The sequence below is a fragment of the Ictalurus punctatus genome, chromosome 14 (assembly GCF_001660625.3).
Source record: "Ictalurus punctatus breed USDA103 chromosome 14, Coco_2.0, whole genome shotgun sequence".
NCBI lineage: Eukaryota > Metazoa > Chordata > Actinopteri > Siluriformes > Ictaluridae > Ictalurus > Ictalurus punctatus.
The window spans coordinates 22,585,255-22,600,442 of record NC_030429.2 but is presented as its reverse complement, the minus strand read 5'-3'; the positions used below and the strand labels follow the sequence as shown (position 1 = coordinate 22,600,442).

The window sequence follows — 15,188 nt, the reverse complement described above, 5'->3', positions numbered from 1 at the left end:
AATTTGGGCTTTTATTTCCTGGTATTTATATGTAGATGTGATAAATGGCATTGAACAGAGCATACCCAATTTCTAGGCGAGCAAAAAATGTGACTGATAGGTGTTCCTTGTTACCCAGGTGTGTCCTGTTAGATCGAATGTTTAACAAGTAAATAGCTCTGAACTTCAGCTCTTGGTTTTAGCCTTAACTTTCAACCGTGAAAATTGCATTTGTTGTTAAAAAGGATAAGCAAACATGAAGATCAGAGAGCTGTCTATGGGAGAAAAGCAAGCCATTTTAATGCTGAGAAAGGAGGGATTGCACAAACGTTGGGCATAGCCAGTACAAACATTTGGAATGTCCTGAAAAAGAAAGAAACCACTGGTGTACTGAGCAACAGACACCGAATGGGTCAGACAAGGAAAGAAGTTGATGACAGAAACTTTGTGAGAGCTGTGAAGAAAAACCCAAAAACAACAGTTAGTGACATCACCGTTCAAAGAAGACTTCGAACTGTAAATATATATTTATAAAAATAAATATAGAGGCCATACAACAAGATGCAAACCACTCATCAGCAGTAAGAATCAGAAATTTGGAATTTGGAAAAAATACAGAGATGAGCGACGAAAGTTCTGGAACCGAGATTATCCTCTACAGTCATTTTACATCTTGTGCATTCGACGAGCCTTCACCTTTCTCCTTTTGTCATTTCATCCATTATTTTGCTTGTGTTTATATATACATGTATTTGTTAGTACTGCCAATGTGGGATGGTGAGGTGAGCATGTGGTGGACATGCCATATTGTGTTTGTGTTGGTCTGTGTCGGTTAGATGGAGATGGCTGACTGTGTTGAACAGATGGTACTGTGCACAAGGGCACTTTATTTCCGATATCCAGCAGGCACTGTGTGGCAGGTTGACATGGAAACTTCACTGCAGTTAATGCCTGTAACTGATAGGTCTCAGCAGGAACTGTCAGAACAGGTGTACTGGCCTTGTAACAAGATTTTCCCTGGATTATATACGCTAGGTTTAAAAATTAAGATATGACTGGGATCGTATTTTTTTTTTATTTTTACAATGCTGACTGAATAGCACAGAATATATGTGTAACTTTCTGAAGGTAGATATAAAGTATGTACCTTATGTGTCATACCTTATGTATGTAAGGTATTCTGTTAGATAAGAGTGGCTGTGAAGAAAACAATATTATCATACTGTGAAGAGAGAAACAAAGAGGTGAGACAGATAGTGTTACCCGTTCTGGGGTAGTCACTTCAGGACAGCATGAGTTCATCCTGAACAATCCTGCCGGTTCATGACCAAGTCACAGAGCAACGATCTGAAAAGGTAGCACATTTACATCATGGATGTCATGGATGTCAAACAATTGTAAAAAAAAAACAACAAAAAAACAACAACACAGGTTTATAAAAATAAAAAATTAAAACACTTTTTTAAATATAGGTGTGCAACAATTATTGGCACCCTTTTAGTCAGTACTTTGTGCTATGTCCCTTTGCCAAGATAACAGCTCTGAGTCTTCTCCTATAATGCCTGATGAGGTTGGAGAATGCATGGCAAGGGATCTGAGACCGTTCCTCCATACAGAATCTCTCCAGTTACTTCTGATTTCGAGGTCCACGCTGGTGGACTCTCCTCTTCAGTTCACCCCACAGGTTTTCTATGGTTTTCAAGTCAGGGGACTGGGATGGCCATGGCAGGACCTTGATTTTGTGGTCAGTAAACCGTTGGAGATTTTTTGGCCACTCGATCCGTACTCTTCACAGTGCGTTGAGACGATATAGACACACATCCAATTCAAGGTTGATTTATAACATTTCCAGTTGACTGGAACTTCTTAATTATTGCCCTGATGGTGAAAATGGACATTTTCAATGCTTGTGCTATTTTCTTATAGACATTTCTCATTTTGTGAAGCTCAACAACCTTTTGTCGCACATCACAGCTATATTCCTTGGTCTTACCCATTGTTATGAATGACTAAGGGAATTTTGCCTGTGTGTTACCTCATATTTATACCCCTGTAACACAGGAAGTCATGGTTGAACAATTTCCTGTTCATAGTCACCCAGGTGTACTAAACAAATATAAAATATCACAGGGAATATACTTCAAATATTTTTGAATTCATATGAATTCATAGGGCTGCCAATAATTGTTGCACACCTATATTTAACAACTATTTTTTTAATAAATCTGTGTTGTGTTTGCAATTGTTTTGATATCCATGATTGCAGAGTATTTCAGTGAATTATTTTGAACAAAATATCAAAAGCTTAAACAATAAAGACAATTTTTCTCAGCCTTCTTTGCTCATATTTACCAAGGGTGCCAATATTAGTGGAGGGCACTGTAAGTCTCTAAAGCTGTGATATTGCCACTATAATGTCTAGAATGTTGCAAGTTACTGTATATCAGCGAGCTGATAAATGTAGAAATAAACTCTAACCATGTATAATTATGAACAGACCACTGCATTGAGTCACTGGTACCTAAAATAAATAAGACAAGTATATTTGACCCTAAATCTTCACAAAACGCTCTGTGCACAATTCCACCATGGCCAGGGTATGCCAGATTTTAGTGCAGCCATGTGCCACTAAAGTGGCTCTACTACAGTAGCTGTAAAGCATTTGGCGTAAATGGCAGTCATGAAAAAGTCATATGTGCAGCTTTACTTCCTTATAGGCAGCTACATTCAGCCCCACTGACCATGCAGTATCACTGTTTCCCTAAAGAGGAGGGGGGGGGCGGCATATGGCCACTGAAGTGAGGGATGGATGACGAGAGCAGGAAGTGAGAGAAGACCCTTTGTGATCAGAGAGAAAGATGAGATGTGGAGGGAGTGTTTGTCTGACACAATATCCTGTAAGCTAGCAGATTGGAACATGTGCTAATTTACTGGTAATGACTAGCCTTGCTCCCTTAACCTTAGAGAAGCAGGTCACCACACTTCTCAGCTGTTCTGAGTTGTTCTCTGTACTCTTTCTAACAAAAGGAAAGATGGCGCTGACATAACCTGTGTTGTGTAAAACTATATCGAAAGTATACATTTCTCAGAAACGCCTCAAGTCAACGTGACCCATGAGAAAACCACTCAGTCAGATTCTGTAATGTGTCAGATTATGTGGATTGGTAGTCTAGTTATTTGGATTGGATTGTAGTTATTGTGTAGCTGTCAGTGTGTAGAGAATGATAGCATACACTGTATATGATCAAAAAGCTTTCTTACACATTCTTTAACTATTAAGCCATCATCATCTTTCTGCAAAACGTTAATATGCTGTTATAGTAATAAAAGACTAATAATAAATAGAAAAACAGGACTTTGTATATAGACGTGAAAACCTCATCTCTTTATTCTTGTCTGTGTCAAGATGAATGCTGGTGCTAGTGGGGTTTTCTTTTTTTGCCTAATATTAATATAACTTGATATAAATGCAGCCTGGACCTATTAGGCTACCATCAGTCAAGTAAAGCCAAAATAACTTTTTTATCAGACACAAAGGTTTTTGTTTTTGTTTTTTTTTTTTAATGGCGCTCGTTGAAACCATACGGTGCACCGTAGTAACTAAATCAGCGAAACTAGTTCACTAGGGAGAATGCTATAAGCTGACAGCTACATAATTAAGCAGAATTAATAGCTGATAGAAGCAATGGGCATGTTTGCATGAATTTGCTCATGAATGCTGACCATGATATACTGAGATTCGACTGTAGCGCACTGTTACAGTATATGCCTTATAATGACTGAAAATATTTCTATTTTGTTACTATACACCATTAGAAATATTCTGAAATAAACTGATTTATTTCTTCTTTCACCTCTGTCAAGCCAAGCTGTCTTGGAATTGCTCATAAGCAGTATATTATTACATAGATTATATTTATAAAGTATATTTTTATGTCGAAACTTTTAATTTCATTATTCATTTCATTTTTGCTTCACAGCATTTCCTTGCATGTGCCTTAGACTTTTGCACAGCACTATATAGTATATATCTTGTGTGTAAGTGATTAAGTGCATGACAGACATTTTGCTAGCTGGTATCTGGGTTACAAACCAAACTAATTAGTCTTATGGCAAATTCTCTAGAGTATTCCAGTGTGAGGAAAGCACACTAAGCTAAGCTAAGCTAAGCTAGCAAGGAATTAGACACATAAAGGCAGACTGTCTGTTTTTACCACCATGTGTGTTAAACTGGTTCCATACCTGCTGTGATCTTTGAGGGAACACAGCCAAGGCAAGACTAAAAACGTAAATAAAAACATTTCCATGCGTTTTTGCAAAAATATATTTATGGTTTTTTAAAGAAGAGGCGTTGAAGTTTTGGCCAAAACAAAAAAAATTGGAATCATTTTTGGCTGCTTTCCAGAATTCAGCCTCAGTAGCATCCGACCGGTTTATCCAGACCACACATTGACAATTCATAAACCTGCAAGATCAAAAGCAATGTCCTGTGAAAGCCCTCATTTCAGGCTGTCATAAATACACTCTACAGCCCCGTAACGGTCTTCTGAACATAACGTTTAAACATAAGCTCACTGTCAGTGGTGGGAGGTCATGTAAAGGAAAACGTTCATTTATTGTTATATCACACTGGGTTTGCTGTACGTTCCCAAAGCCCGGGACGTGAGGGTGTGATTGTTGAAACTGTATCTAAGTATAGCTCAAAGAGCAATCAAAACCCGTACAAAAGGAGTACGCAAAATACAGGTTCCTCAGCGGTATACTTCAAGTATAGTATGTATTTCTGAGTAAATTCTTGAGTAATTCAAACATTTTTTCCTATAAGAAACGTCCTTTCTGAGAATATTTCATTTTTCTGAAATACCAGTATGTACATTTTAGGACGAGGCATGGTGTATGGGTGTGTAGGTACTGGGTTTTAATTAATTAATTACTTTATTTATTTATTTATTTATTTATTTATTTATTTATCTATCTATCTATCTGTCTTTATTATTCTTGGACCATCTATGTTAAAAAGGATTTATGGCATCTGCAGTAAAGCAAACATAGACAACACTAGATGACTGTACAAGAGAAGGAAGCCGATACTTAATCTGAGCAGATCATATAATATGCCCTTTGATCCGGATGAAATTTGTAGTGTACTGTTGTCCTGTCAGTACTTGTCAAAATGGAAGAACTGTCCAGATACACTGTTCAGGCCTAGGCTGCTGAGTGTAATTTTTTATATATCTTTTTTTTTTTCCTGGAGAATCGAATTTGCGTTCTGTTAGATGGGTAGGAGTTTTTTTATTATTATTATTATTATTGTTGTTTATTTCTTGAGCAAAATCTAGAAACTGAATGGACAGTCAGTATAATAGGTAACGTGTATAAGTATTAGTGTAGTATTTTGGATAAACGCAGTGTTGTGAGTTTATGGAATAGAGTGTGAATTCTCTAGTAGACAAGCACAAGCGGTGTTTTTATGTATTGAGAACAGCTGTGAGTGTGTTTTTTTTTTTCTTTTATCTGTTTGTGTGTATTTATGTGTTATTTCCAGCTTGCTTCCTTATTACTGTTTTGTGACTAGTCTGTCCTCACAAAATACACCAAAATGTGGCATCAAGGTTAGTCTACTGTCTTTGGGTCTATATCCACACTACTCTAGCCGAATCACTTTTACTTACTTGAGCAAATTCAGAAAGTCATTCATCTGTTTTAATGCCTAGTGAAAGAACCTACATCACACATCTATGTACTTGTTACACAAAAATGCTTCAAATATGTACTTGAAAACTTAAAAAAAAAAAAATTATATTATATATATATTAATATGTTGGTCGCCTTGGCATATAGTACCTTGTGTTAATTCAGTTGTTTAAACTATAGTCGTATATTACAACTGTGTTGGTTTACAGTCCTGTGTGTGGTTAGTGGGTCGCAAATGATTAACACATCCATTTATTTTATTTTCCACACCAGAGCAACGCAAGAAGTACTCCAACTCAAACTTCATCATGCACGAAACGTCTCAGTACCACGTGCAGGTAGGACAGCCGTTTCCTTTCTATACATTTAATTCAGTTCCCTTTCTACTCCACCTCCTTCTTCCACTATTATGTTTTCTTATTAAACTGGAGAATAGAGGCATAATGCTCACCGTCTTTCCAGGAACTCTGTAAATATTGTTCATGTTTAAACACCCGGCAGTTTTCATATTTGAATAACATTTTGCGGTAAAACACTTACGGTAACTGTCTTGCTGATCCCAGTGTGGGTTTAATGACTCACACACTGTTCTAATGACTGGATTGGGTAGCTTGATTCATTCTCTCTCCAACCCACACACATATACAGTGCTGTACATGTGCACTTAGTTGAAGACGAATGCGTAAACAGTGGTAATCTCAAACGGTCCGTTTAGGTTTACACGCTCAGACGTACATTTTAATATCAGATCGTCGGTACTGAGTTGTGTTTCGAGACCACTTGAGAGAACTGCGCAGGAGAACGTTGACCTTATTAGTCACATTACATATGGTTTGATGGATTCTGTTTATTCTTGCCTTCTGGACTAATGATCATGACACTGCTTGGGGATGTGGTTTTAGATAGGCATTAGGGAGCAGAATTTTAAAAGTGATGACATCGTGTACTGTTATAACAGACTATACTAACTTTTAATGGCTTGAAGCAACATTAAAATTTTAGATGAAGTACTGCTTTCAGTGTACTTCAGTACTTCAGTTTTCAACGTTAGTCACGTGCACTTTTTAGCGTATTGTCATTTGCATTAGGCTTAAAATGAGTTTTGGTCGTCTTTCGAAGCCTGTCTCCAGCTTAAGCGCAGGATTTGATTAACATGCAGATAGTGTGTTTGGTTAAATGAGATGTTTAATGGTAAATGGTCTAAACTTATGTGGTGCGTTTTTAACCTTAGCAGTTCTTAAAAGCACTTTACACTGTGTCTCATTCACCCATTCACACACACACACACACACACACACACACACACACACACACACACACACACGTATACACACACCAATGGTAGCAGAGCTAGCTTGAGGAGCAAATTGGGGTTCAGTGTCTTGCCCAAGGACACTTCGGTATGTGGAGTCACGAGGGCCGGGAATCGAAGCGCCAACCCTACGATTAGTGGATGCATTCACAATGAGCAGGTTTTATTTTATTGATAATGGAGGATATTTTAAATAAACATTGTTCCATTACAGTTAATCTTAAATACTGGTCAAATATGAATGTGTTCCTGCTCTCTCTCCCCCTCTCTCTCTCTCTCTCTCTCACTCTGTTTCTCTTTCTCTCTCTCTCAATCTCTCTCACTCTCTCACTCTGTCTCTCTCTCTCTTTTAATCTCCCTCTCTCTGTCTCTCTCTCAATCTCTCTCTCTGACTCTCTCTCTCAATCTCTCTCCGTCTCTCTCTGACTCTCTCTCTCAATCTCTCTCACTCTCTTTCAATCTCTCGCTCACTCTGTCTCTCTCTCTTTTAATCTCTCTCTGTCTCTCTCTCTATTTCTCTCTCTCAATCTCTCTCACTCTGCGTCTCTCTCTCTCTTTTAATCTCCCTCTCTCTGTCTCTCTCTCAGTCTCTCTCTCTGACTCTCTCTCTCTCACTCTCTCTCAGTCTCTCTCTCTGACTCTCTCTCTCACTCTCTCTCAATCTCTCGTTCACTCTGTCTCTCTCTCTTTTAATCTCTCTCTCAATCTCTCTCACTCTCTCTCAATCTCTCGTTCACTCTGTCTCTCTCTTTTAATCTCTCTCTCTGTCTCTCTGCCTCTCTCTCTCAATCTCTCTCTGTCTCACTCTGTCTCTCTCTCTTTTAATCTCTCTCTCTTTAAATCTCTGTGTCACTCTCAAGCTCTCTCTCTCTCACTCTCTCAATCTCTCGCTCACTCTGTCTCTCTTTTAATCTCTCTGTCTCTCTGCCTCTCTCTCAATCTCTTTCTCACTCTGTCTCTCTCTCTCTCTCTTTTAATCTGTCTCTCTCACTCTCTCTCTTAACAAAGCAGTATGTGCAGAGTATAAAAGAGTATGAAGTATAGTATTGTAATGTTTGCTTGGCTGATCGAAGAAGCAGAAAGTGCGCACAAATGATTAAAAACAATGAGAAGGTGTGGCTATTGCCATGACACCAGTGATAAACATATATTCCAAACAACCTTCTTTATGACAGTGAGGAGGTTAAATATAAAACACAATAGTGAACAGAATAAGTAGGTACAATTAGGAAAGCTTGAGGCTTTATTTGCATGGTTATTGTCCTGCTGTTTTTCCCACTGTAGTTATTTTCTCCCACTGTATATCAGTATCCAGTCAACACAAACATGTGGAATTTGTATTGTTTATTTCGCTTTATTTATAAGGTCAATGCCAGCTTGAGAACAGGATGAGGTTTAACATGTTACATATACTTTTGTATCTTATATAAATTTGGAACTAATACGTAGAAGCCGTGCTTGCATTGAAGGATGAGGGGCAAATCTTTTAAGTGTGTAATAAGATTGTACATTGTATGCTTTTTAGCATCTGTCCACATTTGTAATGGACAAGACTGAGTCAATAACCACAGTAGATGATGCTGTAAGGAAACTCATCCTTCTGGAGTCTAAAGGTAAAATCTGGACCCAAGAGATGCTGCTGCAGGTCAGCGACAAAGCCCTCAAGCTCCTAGACTGCGACACACAGGTGGGCATATTAAGGTTTTCTTTTGTTTGTTTGTTTGTTTTTCTTTAGAACTTTATGACTTGAATTAAAACTTTTAATTATAACGTTATCATTTACATTAAAAACATATTTCTTTCATTATCTATGCGTTAAAGCTTTTAAGAGTGAATAGGGAAATGAGGTGTTTATTGTGGCCTTGCACTTTGACCCTGTGCTATTTCAGATCTCAGACTGCACTGCCCTTTACCCCTCATAGACCTTCATAGCTCTTAACACTGTCAGGAACTACTTAGATAACAGTTTCCATTTATTTAATATAGTTTACTTTGTGTTATTTTTTGTCACAGTATAATAAAGTGATATAGGAGCTTGTAGGAGACCTAATGCTTATTCAGCAGGACAGTACAAAATCTATCTTCCCTATACTTTTTACGCTATAACACTGTAGTTTTAATGGTAGTGATGATTACATTCATTTAATTTTCCTTTTTTTTTTTTTTTTTTTTTTTTTTTTTAAATCTGTGGCTTTAACTTGAATGAAACTTGTATGAAAACTATTGAAAACATTTAAATATATACAGTCATGTGAAAAAATAAGTACACATTACATTTGATTCTCTTTGAAAACAGTGCCTTTTAATGAAGGTGAAACACTCTATCAAATGACACATAAAATGAACATTTTGTAGTCATTTTCACAATTTAAATTAATAAAGACAAACAGATCAGTCGCATGGAGAAAGTTAGTACACCCTTACAGTACATTTATCACACTTTCAAATCCATAACATTAGAATCGGTTGTTGAAGATTGGGTGCCAGTGATTAGTGTCTAGTGTTCCATTTGTTATTGAGGTGTGTGGTGTCATCATGCCAAGATCTAAAGAGTTCTGTAAGATCTTCAGAAAAATAAGGTTGTCTGGCAAGGGGTTTAAAAAGATCTCCGAATTATTTGAAATACATCATTCCACGGTAAGGAAAATCATCTACAAGTGGCACAGATTTCAAACGACTAGCCATCCAGGACCGGCCGTCCCAGCAAATTCAGCCCAAGGGCAGATCGTCTGATGCAAAAAGAAGTCTCCAAGAACACCTAAATTTCATCACAGGATCTGCTAGTAAGTCTTGCAGTTGTTGGTGTCAAAGTGCATGCTTCTACAATCAGAAAGAGATGGCACAAATTTGACCTGCATGGGAGGCGTGCCAGGAAAAAGCCTTTGCAAGACTACAGTTTGCGAATGAGAATATAGGCAAAGACCAGGCCTTTTGGAATAATGTGCTCTGGATACACATGCGGAGTTGTTTTGGCCACAGTAACAGCGGACATGTTTGGCGGAGACCAAAGACAGCGTTTCAGGAAAAGCGCGTCATACCAACTGTGAAGCACGGTGGTGGAAATGTTATGGTTTGGTTTTGCTTCGCTGCCTCAGGGACTGGACAGCTTGCATTCACTGATTCAACTATGAATTCTCCATCATATCAAAGAGTCCATCCATCCATCCATCCATCTTCAACCACTTACTCCTTTTCAGGGTCGCGGGGGAACCTGGAGCCTATCCCAGGAAGCATCGGGCACAAGGCGGGGATATCAAAGAGTGCTAAAAGATAATGTGAGGCCATCTGTCTGAAAGTTGAAGTTGAACCGAAAATGGACCTTTCTAAAGGGTAATGACCCTAATCACACTAGCAGATCCACCAAGGAAAGGCTCAAAAAGAAGAAATGGAGGGTTATGGAATGGCCGAGTCAAAGCCCGGATTTGAATCCCATTGAATTGTTGTGGGGGGATTTGAAACGGGCAGAATATGCAAGAAAACCCTCAAACATCTTGCAACTGAAAGAATATTGCACGGAAGAGTGGTCAAAAATTCCAGCAAGCCGATGTTAGAGACCGGTGGACAATTATGCAAAATGTCTAAAAGAAGTTATTTTTTTGCTAAAGGGGGCAATACTAGCTTCTGAGGCTGTACTTACTTTTTCCACAGAAGAATATAAAATCTATTGACGTTTCTGCTGAGTAAATGATTGAAAAATCAAATTTTCCTTGTGGTTTTGTTCAAATATATCAACTTCATTAATAGGCACTGTTTCAAAGATGATCAAAGTATATTACTTGTTCAAATATGTCAAAAAAGCCAACAATTTCAGCAACAATTTTCGCATGACTGTACATGTGTATACATATATACACATTATATGGCCAAAAGTATGTGGACAACAGACCATCACACCCACATGTGCTTGGTGAACATCACATTCCAGATTTTATCCCCCTTTGCTGTTATAGCATTAGTGATGTCAGGCGAGAAGGCCTGGCAAACTATCTGTGCACAGGGGAATTGTCATGCTGGAACATGTTTTGGCTCAATCCCTTAGCTTCAATGAAAGGACGCTGTAATGCTACATACAAAGACATCCTATATAATCGTGTGATTCCAACTTTGTGGCAATGGTTTGGGGAAGGGAATACATATGGGTGTGATGGTCAGGTGTCCACAAACTTTTGGACATATTACATGCGGTCAGATATACTATATTCTATATACATAGGTTATTCATTGCATTAGTTCTTTGGCCCTTGCACTTGAATTATATTTCCAGCAATGCTCTTTCTTTTTCTCTCTACCGTCCTATTTTCTGTCACATTTCCCATCATTCCTCTGTCTCCATTCAACAGGAGGAGCTGGAGAACTTCCCTCTCTCTACAGTCCAACACAGTCAGACGGTGCTAAATAAGACACGGTACCCATCTGTCCTGCTGTTGGTCTGTCAGGACAACGAGCAGCACCGACCAGACATTCACTTCTTCTATTGCGATGAGGTGGAGGTGAGGCACACAAACACTCACAGGCTTGCATGTAGAATGAAGGCGCTAAATTGTCTTCCATAAAGTGTACCTTTGCCCATACCTGAACTGCTCCTGTAAATAGTTTCAGTATGAAGTGTGAGTTAAAAACAATGAGCTCAGCAGTGCTTAATGTGTGTGTGTGTAAATGTTTTTTTATTTATTTATTTATTTTTTTTAAAGAGACCTGATTTGATGGACTCTTATTTATAACTCTCTGTACTAATAGGCATTTTTAGGCAGTATCGTATCATATCAGCACCAGAGAGCGGTATTCTGTTTAAAGTGTATATATCTATAACACACAGTGTGCAATTAGAAATCTTATTGATCACTTCAGGCGGAAATAGTGCACGCTGACATCGATAGTGCTTTGGGAGACAATAAAAACGGCAAGAAGATGAGACCTCAGACACTAAAGTAAGTCCATACTGCCACACACACACACACACACACACACACACACACGCACACACTGGTGTATGGTTTCATACAGTAAGTAAGTTGAGTAGGAACAAAACAGGAACTAAAGGTACTTGGATCTAGTTCTGGTTCCTTTTACACCAATTAAGAGGAGACTAAAACAGCAAAAGTGACTGCATCATTATTTCATCATGCATGAACGCTATTGTTAAATCCAACATGAAAGAAACACCTTTTTTAACATTTAGACAACAGTTTAGAAAGTAAACAGAAAGCACAAGCAGGAAGCCAATCAATGCTGTGACAAGATAAGTGTAATTAATAAACAGTGCTGTTAGCTCCGCTCCCAAGTATCATTAGTTCCTCTTGGTGCCTGTCTTGAACAGTTACCAAAAACGGAAACTTTTGGTACTATATCACCACAGATCAATCGGCTCCGGTGTTGTACTTGTGTATACCTTTATTATCCTGCTGATACTAAACGCACTCTCCTGTTGTAGGGCGAACCAGGAAAAAATGAAGCGGCATCGGGAGACGATCATCCCACCCTCAGAGTCGAGAGATTTCTCCCCTGGGATCAAAGGCCGTGTGGCAGCTATGGACATGCAAAGTGAGCCGTACGCACATACGGGACACATGCAGTGCTACCTCATATCCGTTACACAATTTCTTTAATGCACACCTGTCCATCTGTGTGTGTCAGATGTTGAAAGGCGAAGTTCACTACCGCAGGACACAGAATCCCATGAGAAATTAGTCCAGCGCATTGAGAAGGAAGTGGTGAGTGCTCCTATCATTGAGAAACATCAAAAGGCACAGACACACAGGCACACACACGTGCAAAGGGCTAAAAACCACTCAAGCATTGAGTGTGAGCGCATCAGGTAAATGTTAACCACAGACCAGGTTTAATGATGTAATTGCAGTTGTCTCTAACTATATGGGTGTGTGTTTGTTGTCTAGCAAATCCTGAACTGTGCTCTGGATGACATTGAGATCTTTGTGGCTCGGCTGCAAAAAGCCGCAGAAGCCTTTGCTCAGCTCAACCAGCGTAACAAGAACAGAAAAAATAAGAAAAGAGGACCAGCAGGTATTTACAGATGCCTGCACCTGCATTCAGTTATCCTTGTTACTCCTTGTTCTTTTATTTATTTATTCGTGTTATATTGTGAGTATAGTTTAATATTATTGGGTAACAGTGGTAATCATTAATCTGCTGCTTTATGGTTTATGCCCAGAGGGGATGTTAACACTAAGAGCTAAACCTCCATCTGAGGCAGAGTTCATTGACAGTCTCCAGAAAATGAAGCTCTCCTTCAACCTGCTGGTGGGTTTTATTATACACCCTGCTTTTATCTCTCACACCCTGAGACACAAACACATACACAATCCCTTTCCAAGTCCAAGTCAGCGTCTGGACTCGCTGCAAGTGATATTAAATATATATATATATAATTTATACCACAATGGCCAACGTCTTTAAACCCTTTCAAGTCTAATCTAATGAAATGTTTCAGAGGCATTTTATTCCTGTACTGACTCCACATCAAAACAACACAGTAAACCTCCGATTTCATTAATGATGATGCTTAAAATAAGTCTTCAGTGTAATTTTAAACATATATATATATATATATATATATATATATATATATATATATATATATATATATATATATATATATATATTATGGTCTTAATCTATTACTATGTCCAATGTACTGGGCATGATTGGACAAGATGATATCAGTCATGTAGTCTATATTTTGTCCATAAAACTGACCTTAATTATGGACTCAGTAAAAAGTTACAGCAATAGTCATATGTGCTTGTTCACTTTGTGCTCCATCTACAGGCCAAACTGAAGAAGCACATTCAGAATCCTAATGCTTCAGAACTCATTCACTTCCTTTTTGGACCCCTTGAGATGGTAAGGACTGCAAACAAGCACACACTCACAGATACATCACTGGCATCAGCTCATAACTGTGTTGTTGCAGGTCTTGCAGAATTGTGGGACTCCTGACCTGCCTCGCTCAGTTATCTCTCCTCACCTGTCTCGTGAAGCGGTGGATTTTCTGAGAGGACACCTGACTCCTAAAGAGATGACGCTTTTTGAACGGCTGGGGGATGGCTGGACAAGACCCAGGTAATATTGGCACTGCTTGCTATATTCACCTAGAATGGATGTGTTGGCCTTCTTGGGGTTTGTTAGAGTTTGATGATTTCTCTGGTCTTGTGAATCTACTAAAGCTGGTAATGAGCTGCATCAGGTACATATCAGCAGGGATGTCAGTGACTATCAGTGACAATGGCCCTCTAGACCTTATCAAATTATTTTTTTTATCCATGCAAAGTTTATTTTTTCATCAAAAATAAACACAGCATCCATAAGCTAAAGTCACACTTATTTCATTTAAGCTTTCAGAGTGTGGGCATTATATTTAAAAATGAATATGTTGCACTAATGCCTATCACTCTCCTCATTACCAGGGCTTTCACAATTATAATGCAGCCTTATGGTGGTGTTAGAACTGGCCATTTTTAACTTTATGCAGTGAACATTGTAGTCTGTGTTTTGTGAGCCTTTTTTTATATATATATATATATATATATATATATATAATTATTATACTACCGGTATATTATAAAATATATACTACCCACTGAAAGTTTGTGGATACTGGACTGAGATGTTTCTCATGATCTTAAAAAGCTTTTGATCTGAAGGTGTGTGATTAAATGTGTGAAATCAGTGTTGTAGACAAAAATATCATCGTGCCGACATATTCGTTCCTTTCATTGGAAAACTAACATTTTATTCACGAAAAAATATTTACTTAAACGGACGACTCTGCGCGAAATATTCCGAAAAGCAGCCGATAAGAGTCCAGCGTCGGTGTGAACTCCTTTAATACTGTTTAAAAAGCATCTCAGGGAAATTCCTCAAGAAATCGGTCGAAAAAACGCCAAGAATACATTTCTGAAATTCTAGACAAAAAGCGTGTCTACTTTGAAGATGCTAAAATATTAAATAATTTTTATTTATTTTGTATTTTTTACCAAAACATAATTCCCATAGTTCCATTTGGGTAACTCCAGATTTTTGATGACTTTATTAACATTCTAAACTGTGGGGAAAATAAAGAATGAGTGCGTCTAAACTTTTGACCGGTAGTGTGTGTATGTATATGTATATTTGTGTGTGTGTGTGTGTGTATGTATATATATATATATATATATATATATATATATATATATATATATATATA

At 38.1% G+C, this 15,188-nt stretch overlaps 1 protein-coding gene across 4 annotated transcripts in view; it reads left to right on the top strand.

The window, feature by feature from the left end:
- Positions 1–15,188, top strand: part of eps8l2 (EPS8 like 2) — a 37,989-nt gene that overhangs the window by 16,592 nt on the left and 6,209 nt on the right. For 2 of the 4 annotated variants that reach the window (XM_017485693.3, XM_017485692.3), the window contains 10 exons: positions 5,947–6,011; positions 8,511–8,672; positions 11,326–11,475; positions 11,834–11,913; positions 12,417–12,526; positions 12,620–12,696; positions 12,880–13,006; positions 13,155–13,243; positions 13,772–13,846; positions 13,917–14,065. In XM_017485693.3, the coding sequence (XP_017341182.1) occupies positions 5,947–6,011; positions 8,511–8,672; positions 11,326–11,475; positions 11,834–11,913; positions 12,417–12,526; positions 12,620–12,696; positions 12,880–13,006; positions 13,155–13,243; positions 13,772–13,846; positions 13,917–14,065 (1,084 nt within the window). Of the gene's footprint in view, positions 1–5,068; positions 5,260–5,524; positions 5,592–5,946; positions 6,012–8,510; positions 8,673–11,325; positions 11,476–11,833; positions 11,914–12,416; positions 12,527–12,619; positions 12,697–12,879; positions 13,007–13,154; positions 13,244–13,771; positions 13,847–13,916; positions 14,066–15,188 lie in introns of those variants that run through there. The other 2 variants (XM_017485694.3, XM_017485695.3) reach the window with 2 other exon arrangements.